The sequence below is a fragment of the Palaemon carinicauda genome, chromosome 29 (genome assembly GCF_036898095.1).
Source record: "Palaemon carinicauda isolate YSFRI2023 chromosome 29, ASM3689809v2, whole genome shotgun sequence".
Classification (NCBI taxonomy): Eukaryota; Metazoa; Arthropoda; class Malacostraca; order Decapoda; family Palaemonidae; genus Palaemon; species Palaemon carinicauda.
The window spans coordinates 65,425,491-65,445,323 of record NC_090753.1 but is presented as its reverse complement, the minus strand read 5'-3'; the positions used below and the strand labels follow the sequence as shown (position 1 = coordinate 65,445,323).

Genomic DNA, 19,833 nt, shown 5'->3' with positions numbered 1-19,833 from the left:
TAAACTTTGAGGTATTTATGGTCTATACCTGTTCTTCCTTACTTAGTGAAGATATATTTCTTTCAATAAACCCTACAATATCACTGATAATTAAACTGACTAGAATGTTCTTAGCTTTTCATAAATATGCTGGATTCCATCAAATTATCCTTCCCATTCCCTATAACCTAAACAGCCGACCCAAATTCTTGCAAATAAAGGATGCCGTTTCAAAAATCCTTTAATTTGCCCACCACTGCTCCGTAATGCTCCCTAATAACCTTTTTCTAGATAAATATTGAATGGAATTGTGAGAAGTGAATGAAATATGTGGCAACAGTGTATTTCTATGATGCTTTGAACACTGTTGCCATTCCAGCCAGGTGAGGCTAAAGTAGCCATTTCTGTATCAAAACATTGGCCGTCAAAATTGTCGATAACAAAGTTTGCTTTGGTAATATAAGAGAGGGTTGAAACAACATAGTGGTCCATTGTGAGATTATTTGCCATTGGACTACTATATGTTTTACATTGATATATTGAGATTTACTATGTAAATATTTCAATGGAATGAATGTACACCAAAATAGAATATAGTAGATATGGAAAACTACAGATGCCCATTTTTTTTTATAGAATAAATCGAAACAGAGACTGAAGAAACGACAGAGAAAACACAGAAAATGTTATTGAAAAGAAAGAACGAAAATCTAATAGAAGTAGAATATGATGTAGAAGATAGGTTCAAATAGCCACCCGTTGAAATACTACCGCTAGAGAGTTATTATGGGGCCCTTTGACTGGCCAGACAGTACTACATTGGATCCCTCTCTCTGGTTACGGTTCACTTTCCCTTTTACCTACACATTCACCGAATAGTCTGGCCTATTCTTTACAGATTATCTTCTGTTCTTATACACCTGCCAACACTGAAATTACCAAACAACCCTCCTTCATCCAAGGGATTAACTACTGCACTGTAGTTGTTCAGTGGCTACTTTCCTCGTGGTAAGGATAGAAGAGACTCTTTAGCTATAGTAAGCAGCTCTTCTAGAAGAAGGACACTCCAACATTAAACCATTTACTCTATAATTGGGTAATGCCATAAGCCTCTGTACCATGGTCTTCCACTGTCTTGGGTTACACTTCTCTTGCTTGAGAGTACACTCGGGCACACTTTTCTATTTTTTTTCCTCTTGTTTTGTTAAAGTTTTTATAGTTTATATAGGAAATATTTATTTCAATGATACTGTTCTTAAAACATTTTATTTTCCTTGTTTCCTTTCCTCCCTGGACTAGCGAGGAAAGTTATTGGAATCATATCAATTGGTGAATAATGTCGACTGTGCAACTACTTTAACTGAACAAACAAGATAAAATGACAGTGTAGCTCCTGTGGAGAATAATAATAATAATAATAATAATAATAATAATAATAATAATAATAATAATAATAATAATAATAATAATAATAATAATAATAATAATAATAATAATAATAAAGTTACAAAAAGGAAACTATTTTACCGTCCATTCTTTTATCCATTCTTTACAAGTACAGTTCACAGCACTAACATCGATAAATTATAATCAAAGATATATAAAAATTTGATGTGTAACCATGTATACATCTATGAACAAATTACCAGATTTCTTTTCCCAAATTTGAATTACCTCACGGAAAAAAAGCCAAGAAGATAATTTTGTACCAATTCAGTGACACGATGGAAATATAAAGATTACCGTTACGATCATGAGTAATTTCCTCTTATAGTTCATCATACATACATACATATACCAAAGGCACTTTCCTCAATTTTGGGGGGTAGCCGACATCAACAATGAAGACAAAACAAAAAGGGGACCTCTACTCTCTACGTTCCTCCAGCCTAACCAGGGACTCAGCCGAGTTCAGCTGGTACTGCTAGGGTGCCACAGCCCAACCTCCCACATTATCCACCACAGATGAAGCTTCATAATGCTGAATCCCCTACTGCTGCTACCTCCGCGGTCATCTAAGGCACCGGAGGAAGCAGCAGGGCCTACCGGAACTGCGTCACAATCGCTCGCCATTCATTCCTATTTCTAGCACGCTCTCTTGCCTCTCTCACATCTATCCTCCTATCACCCAGAGCTTTCTTCACACCATCCATCCACCCAAACCTTGGCCTTCCTCTTGTACTTCTCCCATCAACTCTTGCATTCATCACCTTCTTTAGCAGACAGCCATTTTCCATTCTCTCAACATGGCCAAACCACCTCAACACATTCATATCCACTCTAGCCGCTAACTCATTTCTTACACCCGTTCTCACCCTCGCCACTTCGTTCCTAACCCTATCTACTCGAGATACACCAGCCATACTCCTCAGATACTTCATCTCAAACACATTCAATTTCTGTCTCTCCATCACTTTCATTCCCCACAACTCCGATCCATACATCACAGTTGGTACAATCACTTTCTCATATAGAACTCTCTTTACATTCATGCCCAACCCTCTATTTTTTACTACTCCTTTAACTGCCCCCAACACTTTGCAACCTTCATTCACTCTCTGACGTACATCTGCTTCCACTCCACCATTTGCTGCAACAACAGACCCAAAGTACTTAAACTGATCCACCTCCTCAAGTAACTCTCCATTCAACATGACATTCAACCTTGCACCACCTTCCCTTCTCGTACATCTCATCCCCTTACTCTTACCCACATTAACTCTCAACTTCCTTCTCTCACACACTCTTCCAAATTCTGTCACTAATCGGCCAAGCTTCTCTTCTGTGTCTGCAACCAGTACAGTATCATCCGCAAACAACAACTGATTTACCTCCCATTCATGATCATTCTCGCCTACCAGTTTTAAACCTCGTCCAAGCACTCGAGCATTCACCTCTCTCACCACTCCATCAACATACAAGTTAAACAACCACGGCGACATCACACATCCCTGTCTCAGCCCCACTCTCACCGGAAACCAATCGCTCACTTCATTTCCTATTCTAACACATGCTTTACTACCTTTGTAGAAACTTTTCACTGCTTGCAACAACCTTCCACCAACTCCATATAACCTCATCACATTCTACATTGCTTCCCTATCAACTCTATCATATGCTTTCTCCAGATCCATAAACGCAACATACACCTCCTTACCTTTTGCTAAATATTTCTCGCATATCTGTCTAACTGTAAAAATCTGATTCATACAACCCCTACCTCTTCTAAAACCACCCTGTATTTCTAAGATTGCATTCTCTGTTTTATCCTTGATCCTATTAATCATTACTCTACCATACACTTTTCCGACTACACTCAACAAACTAATACCTCTTGAATTACAACACTCATGCACATCTCCCTTACCCTTATATAGTGGTACAATACATGCACAAACCCAATCAACTGGTACCATTGACAACACAAAACACATATTAAACAATCTCACCAACCATTCAAGTACAGTCACACTCACACCCCCTTCCTTCAACATCTCAGCTTTCACACCATCCATACCAGATGCTTTTCCTACTCTCGTTTCATCTAGTGCTCTCCTCACTTCCTCTATTGTAATCTCTCTCTCATTCTCATCTCCCATCACTGGCACCTCAACACCTGGAACAGCAATTATATCTGCCTCCCTATTATCCTCAACATTCAGCAAAATTTCAAAATATTCCGCCCACCTTTTCCTTGCCTCCTCATCATAACATATAGATATTTGATGTACATGCAGAAAAAAAATACTATTAAGGTTTGTTAAGTAATTTATGAATAACTAAACATAGTTAAGAATTTTTATCACTAGCAGTTTACAAGTTTAGGTATCCTACAGGAGACTTTTATTATTATTATTATTATTATTATTATTATTATTATTATTATTATTATTAAAAGCTAAGCTACAACTCTAGTTGGAAAAGCAGGATGCTATAAGCCCAAGGGCTCCAACAGATGAAAATAGCCCAGTGAGGAAAGAAAACTCTGTCTTTATACTATGAAAATCATCTGGAATCTTATAAGAGGAGATAATTTTAAAGAAATAAATGATCATATAAACACAATAAAGACCAAAAAAAAAAAAAAAAGGAAATACAGAAAAATATCCCTGATATAGCGCATGTGACTTGCATTATAGCTAATCGAAGTTGGCAACGCTGTCAGACCCAATAGGGACGCTACTAACCGACGCTGGTTGTGTTTACCTCCCGGAGGATACTACTAAAACTCGCGTTACTCGCGTATAAACACTTCAGGAGAATTCCTGACGGAGGCACACCCACCCCATGTTGTAGATGCCCCTAGATTCTGTGTGTCGCTGACGTTTCGAGGTTTGACAGTATGGTAAATAAGCGCTCCTCCACAAGGGAGAACGGAGAAGCGGCTCCTCCTGCCCCTCCACCACCTCCGAAGGTGGTAAATAAGGACGACGATGTCGGTACCGAAGGCGACGAAACGACAGATGACGAAGGGGGTGTTGACACGCCTCCCCCGGCTACGCAGGCCGAAGATGAGAAGCCCGAGGCCGTGGACGAGGATGGTAATTACGAGGTAGGTTGCGTGACCTTTCTTTTTGGGTGTTAGGTTAAGGAGCTGTGTACTCAAGTTGTGTGTAGGGTGTACTGTAGGCGTTTATGAAGGGTGGCATAGGGTTATAGGTAAGCTCAATAAGCTAATGTTAAATGTCCACTCAATTCTGGGCTCTAAGCATTTATTTATTACCTTATTTCCTTTTTTCCTTACCTCACTGGGCTATTTTCCCTATTGGAGCCCTTGGGCTTATAGCATCTTGGTTTTCCAACTAAGGTTGTATTTTGTCTCGTAATTGTAGTAATAATGATTATGTAGCTCATGACATCAATTGGAAATGTCATTACTGTACGTAGGCAATTGTGTATCAGTACCTAATGCAATATTAGTTAGGACATTAGAACTTGCGGGGTGTCTGTAGTTTTTGGGGACAGGGTGATATCTTTCTTATTGCTAGCCAAATTGTTTTTCATTATGGGGAAGATGTTCTTTACAATGATCCAACATACCATAATATGATGTTATTTTAACATCCGAACGTAAGTCACGGGTAGCTCCTGCTTAGTTTCCAACTTTCCCGATAGATAGAGCCCGTGTCATCCCAGTCTAACGAACGTTTGGTTTTACAATTTAATACTGTCCCGTCAATCTACATATTTACGCCTTCGTTAAGTTTGTAGTTTTTAGGGACACGTCATTTATAGTGACATTTGATACTGCTAGGATAATTATCATGAAATATTAGGTTAGGGAAAGGTCGTTACAATGCGTCGTCCGCTGAAGCCACGGCCAACTTACTCGATCGTAAAATTTCCCGCAAGCATTGTTTCCTGCCCGACTATAATAACACCCGTTTGGTGGCGCTCGGTTCGCCTATCAGCTGGTGGCGCTAGCATGAACAGTTATCGATGTTTGCTCTTATGTTTTCGTTAATTCCAACAATCTTCATTTTAACCTCTTGTTAAGATTGTTATTTCGTTGGGACACGTCCTGAAATTATGCTGAATACTATTTGTGTTATATACAACCAAAGGTTAGGTTAGCCAACCTCTAGTTAAGATATTTTGGTAGATAAAGCCAGTGTCAAACAAAGCAACCGAACTAACCCTTTCGTTGGCCGCGTGATTTCAAATTTTTAATCCCCCCCCACATGACCCCAGATTGACCTGGAGTCGACCTTTTCCAACTCTAACCACTGTGATGGATAGACGTGTTTCGTACAGTTTCTCTTTTGAGTGATGTTGTTGAGTTTATCACTCATATTGATAAAATTGATTTGATTAAGACTCTAAGGTATATACACCTACGTGATTTTACTCGAGTTACCCCCGAATTCTTTCATTATTTATTTCGAGAAGGCCTCTTAGGGAATTTTAGGGGTCCATGTGAAAAGTGTCAATTGTTCCGTAACCGAAATACAAACCACGCTATTTACATTGGGTTTACCTTTTAGCGCAGCTGAAATGGCGAGCCATTAGAATTTAACGAGGGTGTATTACCCCCGCGCTAGTTAGCGGGTGGGGGGGGGGTAGGGGAGTGGTAGCTAGCTACCCCTCCCCCCCCCCCCCTCACACACAGATGAATGCTCACTTTCACTTTTGGCTCGGACTGTGACAGACGTCTCTGTCTTGGTCCTCTCTTGGCAGCCATTGTTTGTTTTGTCTTTACTTAATTGCTTACTTTTCTTTTACTCAATATATATGTAAACATGTTTTCATGTTTGTATATATATTTGAGTACTGTATAGGAATCAGTAAGTTTCCTTTTCAGAGTTGTGTGTGTAGTGTACGATATCTACGTGGAGTCCTCGGCAGTTAGGCCACCACTGCGTAATTTTATTGGTGGCGATCGAGTTTGACTTCGGTCTTTCTCTCTCTCTCTCTCTCTCTCTCTTGAGGTCGTTCACCCTTTTACTACGTGTTACTACGCCCTTGTAGCTTCCTTTCCGTGTGGGGGGGTTGCTACGCCGTACGTTTGTCTCAATTAGTTTATGAATCTAATTGTAGTTGTTAATTTTTCAGCTTGTAGAACGATTCCTTTCGGGGTTTTCGTTCTTTCTGTAGTGTTCATTCATTTTTGAATTACATAATTACATAGTTTCATAATTATAATTGTTATAATTCTGTTTTGGTTACAGCTCTCCTTCCGTGAGTGTAAGTGGTTGTGAGGGCACGTGCCTGTTGTGTAATTCTTGTTTCCTTTCCCTCGGGATTCCTCTTCGGAGCCTTCCCGGGGGAATGAATGTGTACTAATGATTTTTGTTTTATTTTTTTACAGTTACCGATCTAGTTCATTTCTGTAATATGGCAACGGTGTGAGCTGTCTGGTTGAGTCCTGGGGATTCGGCTATTGCTGCCTCCCCCCTTGTATTTTCGTCAGGGGCGTGTCTCCTTCTACTGGAAGTACTCCCGTGACGACGGACAGCTCTCCAGTTCATTTTAGAACTCTCAGGTGGCTTGCCTCCTTGGGCGGGTAACTTTCCTTCCGAGGGAAGTTTTTCCTGTCCAGGCTTGAGTTTTTCCCCTTTTGGGGAGTTCTTCTCTTGCCTTTTTTTTCGTGCGACTCTGCTCTTGGTGCTGAGCGGTCACACCTGCAGTTACGCTCAAGGGGCTGGGCAACTGCAGGAGCCCCTCTTCGGAGGATTGCTCCTTTTAGGTCACTGGCTGACCAGTCTCTTCTACGAAGTGTTTCTCTTTCGTTCGCGAGAGAGTACACTCATAGAGACTCCTCTTCGGAGGATTCTTCTGCTGCTGTTGCTGTTGGCCTCCTTCGCCGTAAGGCCCACCGTCCGCCTCGTCGTAAGGGCCTCTCATCTCCCTATCTGGGTGCTAAGAGGCGCCATTTTGAATCTCCGTTTGCAGCCTACAACACCTTCTTCTTGATCTTCCGCCTTGGTGCAGATGGACAGCAGTCTGATCTCGTCTTCCGACGGGCAACAGTCTTCCCGACGGACAACGGTCTTCCAACGGACATCAGTCTCCCGGCGGACAGGCAACGGTCTTCCGATGGACATCTGTCTCCCGACGGACAACGTTCCCTTCGGGGAAAAGGGTTGCGTTTCAGGGTTCCCCTGCGCGCCCTTCTGCTGTGTTCTCTCCTGCTCCTGCTCAGTGTTAGCGCACAGGCGCTCTCCTGCTCATCAGCGCTTCCTGATCGCTAGCGATCTCCTGTTCGCCAGCGCTCTCCTGTTCGTCAGCGCTCTCATGATGATCATCCATGCTGTTCCTGTTGGTTCCTGTTACGCGCCCTGTGCGCCCACGTTCGCCCTCGCGATCTAGAACTTCGGTTCAGGTCTGGGTCAAGGATTCTTCTTCTATGCGCAGGCTTCCACGCGTTGCCTTCTGCTCGTCAGCGATCATCAGCTCGTCAGCGATCATCAGCTCCCCAGCGATCACCTGCTCGCCAGCGTTCACCTGCTCGCCAGCGCGCACAGGCGATTTTAGTATCGCCTATTCAACAGCGTTCTACATGTCAGCGATCACCTGTCTCTCGGCGATCTCCGGATCGCCCGCGTGTGTTACAGCCGGCGCGCCAACGTTCTCCAACGCTTCTGAAGGAACATGGTTCGCCAGCTACTAGCTCGCGATCGCCCGCCTGCGCATGCTGCTCGACATCGCGCGATTGCCCGCCTGCGCATGATGCTCGCCATCGCGCTATCGCCCGCCTGCGCATGCTACTCGCCATCGCGTCGACATGCCACAACGCGCCATCGCCAACCTGCGCCTCAGCGCTCACCAGCTCACCACCGATCGCCTGTGGATCCACATCGCCAGCGGTCTTTCTCGCCCACGCGGCAGCGCGTTTCCTCGCCATCGCGCTAACGCTTGCGTTCGCCGCCTCGGACTCACGCTCATTCACCTGCCCACCCTCGCGACCGCTCGCCTGCGCGCCCGCGCAAGCGCTTGCCTGCATGCCCACGCGATCAGACGCCTGCGCGCCCACACGCCCACGTGCTTGCACGTCTACGCTCATGCGCGTTCGTGCACATACTCTCCAATGTTCGCCCGCGCGTGAACCAACAGTATTCCATTGCGCGAACCTACGGTGTTCCGTCGCGCGGACGGACGGTGTTCCGTCGCGCGGACGGACGGTGTTCCGTCGCGCGAACCTATGGTGTTCCGTCGCGCGAACCGACAGTGTTTCTTCGCATGAACGTCGGCTTAATTCTTGCAGTATCCATTGCTCGTCTATGGGTTATCGCTCACCAACCACCAGCTCTCGCCCTTCCTACTACACTCGCCCTCCTTCTGCGCTCCTTCGCTTACCTTCGTTTGCGTTCCTGTGTGACCGCGCAAGGGCGCTTCCACGTTCGCCCACGCGCAAATCTTTGAATTACCATCGCGCTAGTTCCAGAGCGATTGCGACCACGATTCCCATTGGGGTTTTCGCAGCATGGCCAGCCTGGCGAGTTCTTCTGGAGCGTATTTCCAGAACACGGCCTCATCCCGTAAACGCAGAGCATGGCACTTGCAAGAATAGGAAGAAACTTCAGGGAGGTCTGAGCAACACTCCTCTTTCCAGAACCTGGGTTAGCTCTTCCCCGTCATTCCCTGGAAGGATTTTTGGCGGGGGGCTTTCCGTTCGAGATTTCTCCATCGGCCAAGGGGTGACTGCTTACCCCTTCCTCTGCGGGCTTACCAGGTCCTTTCCCTCCTCGGTTACGGCCCAAGGTTTGGTTCAAGGAAGCTACAGGAAGATCATGGGTACTTTCCTCTTCTCGGGCTCAGGCACCTTGGCCTTTCGTCGTTAAGTATCTAACTTGCGGACAAGCTCGATGTTGTACCATCTGGACGCGCTGACTGAGGGCTTCCTTCGGGTGTCTCATCTGTGGAGGTCGACAACCTCAGACACCCTTCCATCCTTGAGAAGAGTTTGTTTGTGCCCAAGGACAGAGACTTAGACAGCGGCTGTGCGGAGGAAATTGACTTCCGTTTTCACTCCTCCAAGGCGCTTTCTTCCAGACTCTGCAGGGCTCCAGCGCCTTTTTCTTTCAACCACGTCGGCCTAAGTTATCGGCTACGACAACTGAGACAAGGTGTCCAATTGCAGTTTCCTCCTGTCAGGAACCGATGGCACGGGAGGCTCCCCCGGGGGGCCATTGTCCTAAAAGGAGCGGCAGAGTTCACGAACTCTAGGATTGCAGGTTTCTCGCTGGGAGGATGCTTAAGGTTACTCATCCGGATGACAGCTTCCCGATGCCCATTCCCGCACGATCTCTGTGAGTAGCCAAGGATATCGCGCCTGCCGTCTCTGTCAGCGAATTCAGTGTCTCTGAACCTCTATGCCATATCGTCGGCAAGAGTTGCCTGGTTGGGCAGAATGATCCATACCTTAAGCGAAGGTCCTCCATAGGATCATCAACGGCTTCACCCCCGGCCTCTTCAGTCGATCCTTTCTTGTAAGGAAGGTTCTGAGAGGGGAGTTCTGTAGTCGACCTCTCAGCCCTGATCAAGTTTGTCAAACAAACTTCGGCCAGCGTAGAACAGCAGAATCGATCAGACTGGTAACGAGGCGACAGGACTCCTTAAACCCTGGATCGGAAGGACGGGTAGTTTCAGTTTCCATTCCATCCATCTTCCAGGGAGCTCCTGGAAGTATTCCTGCTTATGATGCAGTGTGGCTATCCCGCCGTGGCATAGCAGGTTTTTTTCCCCAGAGAACTCTCCCTGCTTTCCTCATGGCCACTCAGGTGCAGGCTTCCGCCTCCTTTGCTTTTTGGAGGACTGGTCAACTCCGGTAGACTCGGGTTCGACCTTCTTCAACGCCGGGACAAGCTTCTGGATGCTTACCATGAGTGTGGGTTCATGGTATTTTGCTTGGAGCCTTCTCTTCTTCTGCCTCAACATCTGTAGTATCTGGCCATGATATTGAGTCAACGGCCTTACCACGTTGGAAACCCCGCTTCTCGTCCGTCCAGCGAGGTTAAGCAATGTCGGTTCTGGTCGGTACTTGGATGGGTGACCACCTGGGGATGCCAGATTCTGTTGCCACATCCTCCAAGCCTTCCTTTCAGTTGACTGTGGCAAGACTGAGGAGAGTCGCAGTACCTGTTCTCCTTTCCTCATTGACCCGTCTATAGTCCGAACGGTCGCCTCAGGATAAGTTCCATGTGGGGCGGTCCAAGTTCCGGTGGTTTCAGGCAACGTTTAACCGGACTTCCTGGCCCCTATGGGACCAGCGGAACTATTAGACCTGCAATGGGTGTTGACCTATGGAACCTCTTGATGGTAGTGGATATTCTCGTCCTTTCCCCACATTCTTGATGCTGTTCTCGGACTCGTCAAAAAGAAGGGTGGGGGGGCCAGTTTCGGTCCAGGCCTATGGTCAAGACCTGAAGGATACCTCACCATCATTCAGGCAGGCTTAGGGGCCGTAGTCTGGCCCCTCTACAGATCCTACAGCACCTGCCGAGTCGCTCCGTGCGCGTCAACTTCATGATTCTGGCGTGTTCTAACCAGCAGGGGACGCATTTTCACACCTTCACATCTTGCAGTAGAGATACCGGGATGATTGAGATACTCTCAATACCACCATCGGCTCTCTCATTCCAGGCAGAGGAATGTTCTCTCCAACTATCCGAGCAGAGCCTCGTAGAGAGAGTGTACCTGGGGGTCTTTGACCTTTAGTAACCAGCAAGTCCTGGTCTGGGGGACCTGATCGCGACAGCTTGGAACCTCAAGCTTCCGCTGTTCTTCCCCCCAGTCTCAGACCCCGAGACTCTGGCAAGATGCATTCCGGTGATGGTGGGACAACTTCGACGCCTGCGTCTTCCCTCCTTTTTGTCTGTGGACAATGGGTCTCGACAAGACCAGGTTGTCTGTCAACCTTTCAATGGGAGAGCTCCACTGGGACTATGCGCAGAACGGTTTCTGGACCCTCTGCTTCCCCTGACGGAACTCCCGGGAGAGCTTCTCCCACGGCGCAGACTACTCAAACAACCACACTGCAACATCTCTCCCGAACCGGGGCGTCGCTTCGACTTCATGCCTGGAGACACTACGCCTCCTCCTCAAGAAGAGAACCCACTACAGTCGCGATACGGAGGTCGCGTCATCTGCGATAGTCATCCGCCGGGGTCTTCCAGGCAAAGTGAAGAGTCTTCGGTGGTTGGTGCCGTGGGAGATATACCTCTTCCCTTGAGGCCTCTTCTCCAGCAATAACGGTCTTATTGCCTTTCGGCGGGAGGAAACTCCTTTCCGCTCTCGGCAATGAAGCCTGTCGCTCAGCCTTTCCCTGACCTTCAGTCTTAAAGGAATAACTTTTTCCTGCCCGCCGGATCTTTCCTCGCTCATGCGAAGCTACGATCGTCCCTGCCCTAGTTGGAGGAAGACCTCCAACTTGGAGCATGGCTCGGACTTTTTAGTCCCTTAAGAGATCTTCTCAAGACCCTTTACGACAGGCCTCGGATTGTATTCCGCCTTGGGTCTCCTGCTCACTCTGGCCACGGCCAGTGTGTAAGCAATCTTCTTGGTCTCGTACGACTCCGCCCTTTCTAAGGAAGAGGGGAAGGCAACATTCAGGTTCGCTCCCGAGTTGTTGGCTAGACTCAGAATCTGGGGGTCCCGGCCCTTCGGTCCAATTCCTTCAAGATTTCGAGTCTCCATTCTGTATCTGATGTCCCAAGACCTTTTCTTTCTTGCCAGTAAAGGAATCGAGAGGTTAGCTTTGGGAACGGCTGCAGTTTGTCCTCAGTTGCAGCCGATTTGGGAGCACAAGGAGGACACGGGGGAGAGTCACCAGTATACCTCTTCAGCCCGGACTCGAGGACATTCATCTCGACCTGTCTCCAGACCCTCCCCCATCACGTCGCCCTACAGCACGATGTTGGATACATTGCAACGTCCCTTGCCTTCGAGTAATACTACTCTGTGACGCAGGTGCTACAAGCTGGAGTCTGGAAGCGTCTAATGACTTTCGCAGCCCGCTTCCTGCAGGGTGTGACCCACAGGAGTCTCGATACGGTTTTTATCGCTCTGTGGTGGGGCTACACAACAGCTGGTCTAACCTCAGGCTCCTTTTTGGACAGGTAGCAGAAGGTTGAGGGCATTGTTATCAGGTTTTAGTGTGCATGAACGAAAGAAGTATGTCTGGCCCTTATTTCTTTCTTCATCATCCCCTCTACGGGGAAGCAGCATCCTGGTCTCTGCATAGCTGACCTCGAACCTCTGCAGGTAAACCATGCTTCCTTGTGTTCCGAGTATTGAGTCAATACTGTCGCGTCCCCCATACCCTGACGAGGTGATATTGGGAACGTCCTAACCCAGAGTTCCTTCTGGAACTCCAGGTCAACTGCCTAGGACGGGTCACACTTCTTCCTTCACACACAAGCTTATGTAGGCCACACGGTTCCTTGCGGAGCAAGGAACTTGGGAGGTGCAGGGACTCCTTTTCTCGAGTGCGACTCACTCGGATTCTGAGTCCCTGGGTAAAGCCAAAGCCAGTATGGCTGGGGACTTTCCACCCTACCTAAGGGGTAAGTCACCCAATGTAAATAGCGTGGTTTGTATTTCGGTTACGGAACAAATGACAAATTCGAAGAAAATTTGTATTTTTCCTAACCATACAAACCTTAGCTATTTACACATATTTTCCTGCCAGCCCTGTCCCCCAAGACAAGTCCTACCTCTAAGTGAAAGTGAGCATTCATCTGTGTGGGGGGGGGGGGGGGGTAGCTAGCTACCACTCCCCTACCCCCACGCTAACTAGCGCGGGGGTAATACACCCTCGTTAAATTCTAATGGCTCGCCATTTCAGCTGCGCTATAAGGTAAACCCAATGTAAATAGCTAAGGTTTGTATGGTTAGGAAAAATATAAATTATCTTCGAATTTGTCATATTGGTGATGTTGCCCTCGTGCGTGATGGCCGCAATGTGCACAATGGGCAATACAGGTTTTTTTGGAGGTGTAGGCACTGCCAGCATCGCCGAAAGTTCACAATGCAGCATGGATCATTCTTTGAGCGCTCACACCTCAAAGAACGTGAGGTCATTCTCCTCACATGTTGGGTTCATTGTTGGCCTCAAGACTGTGTTGACTGGTACAACTTTTGCCGAGAAGTGTGTGAACAAGTGTTGATTTTGGACAATAAGAAAATTGGCGGACCAGGGCACATTGTGGAAGTGGACGAGAGCAAGTTCGGCAAGAGGAAGTATAACATCGGGCAAACAGTCGAAGGAACCTGGGTCTTTGGGGGCATTGACCGAGAAACACGTGAGACCTTTTTCAGAGTGGTTAAGAAACGTAACGCGCAAACGTTGATCTCGGCGCTCAAAGAGCAAGTTCTTCCCGGGAACACTATCATTTTCGATTGCTGGAAAGGATACGCCCAGGTCAAAGAACATGATTTTAAACATTTTACAGTCAACCACAGTGTTAACTTCATTGATCCTAATCACCCGACCGTACATACGAACACTATAGAATCGCAATGGCGGGTTCTCAAAAGGAGCTTGCTACCAAGATTTGGTGCCCAGAAATCGTTGTACAACAGCTATTTCGCGGAGTACTGTATCAGGAAGTGATATATAGAGAAGTCCGTATGTCCGTTCAGGGCATTTTTACAGCTCATCAAGCGCGTTTACCCGCTCAAAGCTAGTCCTCTCTTCTTGCCGATTCATGAATCTCCTCCCTCCACAGTCCGTCCTCCCGCTAATGCTACTAACATTCGGCCATCCAGCAGCCGTTCTTCCGCTAACGATGCCCGATCTTCCGCTAGTCGCGGAAATTCAAGTCCTCCTCTTAATCCTCCACCCCGGAAGAGGTTGAAGGCCCAGGAACCCGAGGATTTTGGTTTTAGCGACATCGAATACTGTATTAAGGTAAGCCTGAGTATCTTTTATTATGACAATGTGTAGGAGAGAGACTTAAGAAGGGGGTCCGGGGCAAGGGGTAGTGACCTGGGAACTACTAGGTTCGGTTAGGTTGGGTTGTTGGGGTTTGTAAGGTAGCGACAGTGTTTGGGGGGTCGCGGGGGGGGCGTTAGCCCCCCCCCCCCCCCCCCCCCCCCCCCCCGGTTAGTTCATGAGGAAGGTAAGGACACAGCTTGTAGGTCAGGTTAGGAGAGGAATTTTGGGTTAGTTGTACATTTTTCTCGCACGTTTCCGACACCCATGACCAGAGTGGTCCTAGTATAGAGATTGTTGGGACAAGCATTTACAAAACTAGTGAATTTAATATTTCATTCCGTGATCATTCCCGCGAAAAAGAGCAGATTTCGGACTTTTTTTCTCGCACGTTTCCAACATCCATGACCAGAGTGTTCCTAGTATGTAAATTGTTGGGACAAGCATTTTCAAAACTAGTTAATTTAATATTATTTCATTCCGTGACCATTCCCGTGAAAAAGAGCCGATTTCGGACTTTATTTACTCGATTTTCGGCCGGTCAGAGGCCTGTCCCCATAAACTACAAAGGCTCCGTGACTGAAAAATCACACTTATTCATACACGGATACGAACTTCCTAGATCATTTAAATGGGTTACGCTTAATGTCAGTTTTCTACGACCGAACGATTAAAAAGAAAAATGTGGTCCAGTTATAACCATAGTACTGTCTCCTCTTATAAGCTGCCAGACTTGTCCCAGAACTCCCCATCATCGTAAGTTGATGTTGGTCGGACTGCTTCGGCAGTGTCCACGATCACGGCTTTGACTCTGCTTCTAAGCAAAGTTGCTGGAAGCCAACGGTAACAACTTTACGTTCTTTAATTCCACTCTTGTTAATTAAATATCCCAGAGACCCGTTGCGTCCTCAGGTTACCAAACCTGTACACTGTGCCTACGTGTGCTGACGTCACCGATCACGCCGCCGCCATTTCAGCGCTTGATGGTATTCCTCCACCTAAGGGGTATGTTGCCATGGCACATTATAATACACGTTCTGATCTTGCTGTCACTGCCCTGCGTAACAAGTGGAGCCCCCATGTGGTTTTGTTCCTTCGTCAGCTTCGACCCCTAATCCTCAACTACTGTACCTTGTTCTAAAACCAATAACAATTTGCCATACAAATAAAAAAACTGTTATTTTACCGCACCATACTCGGACAAGTACTTTACCTAATGTTCATAACACTTCAGATTTTACATGTTCTTCGGAACACCAAAAACCTCTCAGGTTTGTTCCGTAACCGAAATACAAACCACGCTATTTAAATAGGGTATTAGTTTCGGCGTAGCTGAAATGGCGAGCCATTAGAATTTTAACGAGGGTTTACTACCCCCTCGCTAGTTAGCGAGGTGGTTGGGGAGGGGTAGCTAGCTACCCCTCCCCCCCTCACACACCGGTGAACTAGTTCACTTTACTTTTGGCTTGGGTGATGGGCAGACGTGTCTGCTCCCACCCTCACTTTGGCAGCCAATAATGTTTTTTTGTCTTTTACTTACTTTTTCTTATACTTAATATATATATATATATATATATATATATATATATATATATATATATATATATATATATATATATATATATATATATATATATATATATATATATATATATATATATATATATGTATATATATATTTATATATAAACATTCTTTATGTTTATGTATATATTTGTGTATAGAAATACTGTATAGTAAGTTTCCCTTTCAGTGTTTGTGCTGTGTGTGTAGTGTACGACAATGTCACCGGCGTAGTACCAGGCCACCACGGTTTCACGTCATGGGCCGCGGCCTCTCCCTTGGTCCTTCGGTCGTTCCTTCGGCTCCCGATAATTCGGCCGCTGTGGGGAATCGTCATCGCTGGACTTTCTTCATTCATCTGTTTTTTCCGCTGTTCCTCCTTCCCTACGGGGAACTTGGATTCTCAGTAAAGGGAACGTGGGAGTTTAGATTGACTACGGTCTCTCTCTCTACTCGAGGTCGTTCACCCCTTTACTACTACTACTTACTATTACGGAAACTTCGTTCCCGTGCGGGTTGGGTTGCTATTCCGTTTATTTGTCTCAATTATTTTTAATGAAATCTAATTGTTTTTTAACTTGTCAGCATTCTGTGGAGAACACCTCCCTTTGGGGGTCAGTGGTTCTTACTATTTGTGATAATTTTTAGTTGAATTACATAATTATAATTCTGTTATAATTCTGTTTTTGTTACAGTTCTCCGCCATCCCCCTTCCGTGAATGTCAGTGGGGGAGTAGGGCGCATACTTAATTTGTAACTCTTTATGTTTTCTATTCCCTCGGGGTTTTCTCTTCGGAGTTCCTCCCAGGGGAATTTCTGTTAACTAATTATTTATTCTATTTTCCCAGTTAACAATGCAGTTTTTCTTTGTTTGCCTAAAGTGTGCCAACGAAGCAGAGCTGCCCTGTTGGTGCCTCGGGAGTCTGCTGTTGCTGCCGTCTCTCTAGGACATCGTCATGGGCGTGTTCCCTTCTCTTAGAAGTTCTCCTGTGACAACTGTCAGCTCTTTAGTTCATTTTAGAACGCTAAGGAGGTTCTCCTCCAGGTGTAAGTAACTTCCCTTCCGAGGGAGGTTCCCTTCCCAGGTGTGAGTTTTTTCCCCTGCAGAGGGGGAACTTCTCATACCTTAATTCCTGGATGGGTTTTCCTGGTCCTTGGGCGGTTATGCTCTTGGTGCTGCGCGACCACACTTGTAACCATGCTCAAGGAGCTGATCGACCACACTTGTAACCATGCTCAAGGAGCTGAGTGGTTGTAAGGCTGGGTGTTGAAAACTTCAGGTGGCTATGCTCTTGTGGCTGAGCGGTCGCACCTGCAGCTATGCTCAAGGGGCTGAGCAGCTGCAGGATCAGTCTTGTGACCTCTCTCGTTCGCGAGGAGGCCACTCATAAGGACTCCTCTTCAGAGGATTGCTCTTTATAGGTCAGCTAAGGGGCTCCATCACCAGTGTCTTCAAGTCTCTTCTACGAAGTGTTCACCTCTCTCGTTTGCGTGAGAGGCAACTCCTAGAGACTCCTCTTCGGAGGATTGTTCCTGTTTAGACCAGCCTGCTGTTTGGGACCTCTGCAGTTTGTTCGCCATCTCCTAGAGCTGCTGACCTGCCGTCTTCGTTTCTGGCTGCTGACGCTGCGGGCGCCCACGCTCCCCGTTATCCAACGGGCACCGGTCCCTTCGGGGCAAAGGGGCTTTCTCACACTGTGAGTAAGTCCCTTACGCGACAGGTATCCCCTGCCCGCCAACGTTTTCCTGCGTGCAAGTGCTTGCCAACTTTTCCTGCTGTTCCTGAGTCTTCCATCCAGAGGAAGGTCGTTTCACACTTCATTCTTTCACACACATGTATGAACCTGCCTAGTGTTTTGTGTTCTGTGGTGCATGCGCTCTCGCCAAGACAAGGCCTCTACAGCGAGCGCTTATCCATCCTTCAGCGCGCCCTCTGCCTTCTCCAGCCCGCGCCCTCTGCCGTCTCCAGCCCGCGCCCTCTGCCGTCTCCAGCCCGCGCCCTCTGCCTTCTCCAGCCCGCGCCCTCTGCCTTCTCCAGCCCGCGCCCTCTGCCGTCTCCAGCCCGCGCCCCTGCGCGCCATCGTTCGCCCGCGCGCCCTCGCCATTGCCCTTGCACGACCCAGGGCATTTCCCATCGCGCGAGTGCCAGCACGCTCTCCAGCGCAATCTCCCCCTCCCCCCGCCGCAGGCGCAGAACAGCGTGCTCGCCAGCAGAAGGAAGGAGTCCCGATAGGTCCAGGGACTTTTCTTCTCCTTCATCTTTTCAGGCGAACCCCCCTTTGGTAACTCCTCTTAGGGATCGGTCGATCCCCTTCCCCCCAGAGGGAGTTTCTGACAGCACAGCTGTCAGTCAGCAGCCTTGGTTTGGGTCCCTGGTCAGAGCGGTCATGCAGTTTTTTAAACCTGTTCTCTCTTAGCTGGGCCACAAATCATTGACAGCTTCTACTCCCCTGAAGAGGAAGAGAGGAGTGTCGAATGTGGTAACTTCTCCGAGGGCGAAGCTGACTCCTCGTAAGTCCTTGAGGAAGGCCTCCTCAGCCCCCCAGACTTTCACTCCCTCCCCTTTGGACGAAGATTTCCCGTCCTCAGGGGAGTCACGCGAGGTGAGGCGTTCCCCCATCGCACCAATGAGGGAAACTCCACCTCGCGCTGGAAAGTCTTCTTCGGTATTGGTGGAGAAGAGCCTCCCACCATCGTTGTTAGAGTCCTGCATCCCTCCCAGGAGGGAGTCGAAGGACTCCAAGACTTTGCCGAAGTCATCTTCAAGGCTCAGACCGGAGCCAGCCAAGCACTCAGAGAACGTCCACGTGCCCCCCAAGAAGAACCTTTGGGGACAGGAGACTTCGCTGCTAGCCCTTCAGGAGGGGAGCTACAGAAGTCAGAGCATGCATTCTGGCAGGTTCTGACCCTTATGAGGAATCTCAATGGGTTTGCGGATCCAGAGATTCCCCATCGTGAGGGCAAAGACACGGTCTTGGACCGAGTCTTTGGGACTCAAAAACCCTCAAAGGCCAGTGCGGCTTTGCCCTGGTCTCAAGGGGTTAAGATTGCCAGAGACAAATTCGAAGGCCAGCTCTCCGATCTTGCCTCCTCCAGCCGATCCAATGCCGGTAACAAACTCCACCCGCCTCCTCGTGTCCATCAGAGGAGGTACTTTGTCATCGTTGAGGAGACTTGTTTAGGTCTTCCCCTACACCACTCATTGGAAGAGCTTACCAGGGGAGTCCCTCTAGAGAGACTCCAACCGGCAGGTCTTGTTCTCGGCAACGGAGATCCTTAGCCAGGCGAAGGTAGCGAAGTGTGCCATGCAGGCAACTTCGTGGCTGGACATCTGGCTAGGGTCCCTAGGCATCCTGTTACGTTCAGAGGACTTGTCCAAAGAAAGTACCAGGAAGGCCATGGAGACCTTTTTACTCTCGGGCACTCGTACGATCGAGTTTCTAGCCCACCATGTCTCGAACTTGTGGGCTAATACCATCTTGAAACGTCGGGATGCGGTGTCTGAAAGATTCCATTAAAAGGTCCCCAGTACCGAGATCAGCAGGCTCAGACATTCTTCCTTTATGGGGAAGAACTTATTTGAGCCTAAGGACGTGTAGCAGGCGGCTGAGAGGTGGAGGAAGTCCAACCAGGACTCTCTCCTATATAGGGCTCTAACATCGAAGCCCTATAAACCTCCAGCACCCCAGCAACCACGTCCTACCAAGACCACGAAACCGGCAGCTACAGCGAAGACAATGGTGTCTAAGCCCGTTCTTGTCAAGGACAAGAAAGGCAAAAAGTCTTCCAGGGGAGGAAAGAATCCTAGAGGGAGTGGCCGAGGCCACAAACGCTAGGATTGGCAGTCCCCCTGCATGTCCACCAGTGGGGGATGCCTACAAAGTTGCGCAAACAGGTGGCAGCAACTCGGGGCCGAT

General features: G+C 47.8%; 1 protein-coding gene and 1 pseudogene across 1 annotated transcript in view; both read left to right on the top strand.

Moving 5' to 3' along the window:
* The first annotated feature begins 4,126 nt into the window (after window positions 1-4,126).
* LOC137622624 (chromobox protein homolog 5-like) overlaps window positions 4,127-19,833 on the top strand; it is a 41,182-nt gene continuing 25,475 nt past the window's right edge. Inside the window, exon 1 of the mRNA XM_068353230.1 lies at window positions 4,127-4,531. Within this exon, the coding sequence (XP_068209331.1) occupies window positions 4,322-4,531 (210 nt within the window). The 5' untranslated portion in view covers window positions 4,127-4,321. The remainder of the gene's footprint in view (window positions 4,532-19,833) is intronic.
* LOC137622887 (5S ribosomal RNA) lies at window positions 10,382-10,500 on the top strand (annotated as a pseudogene).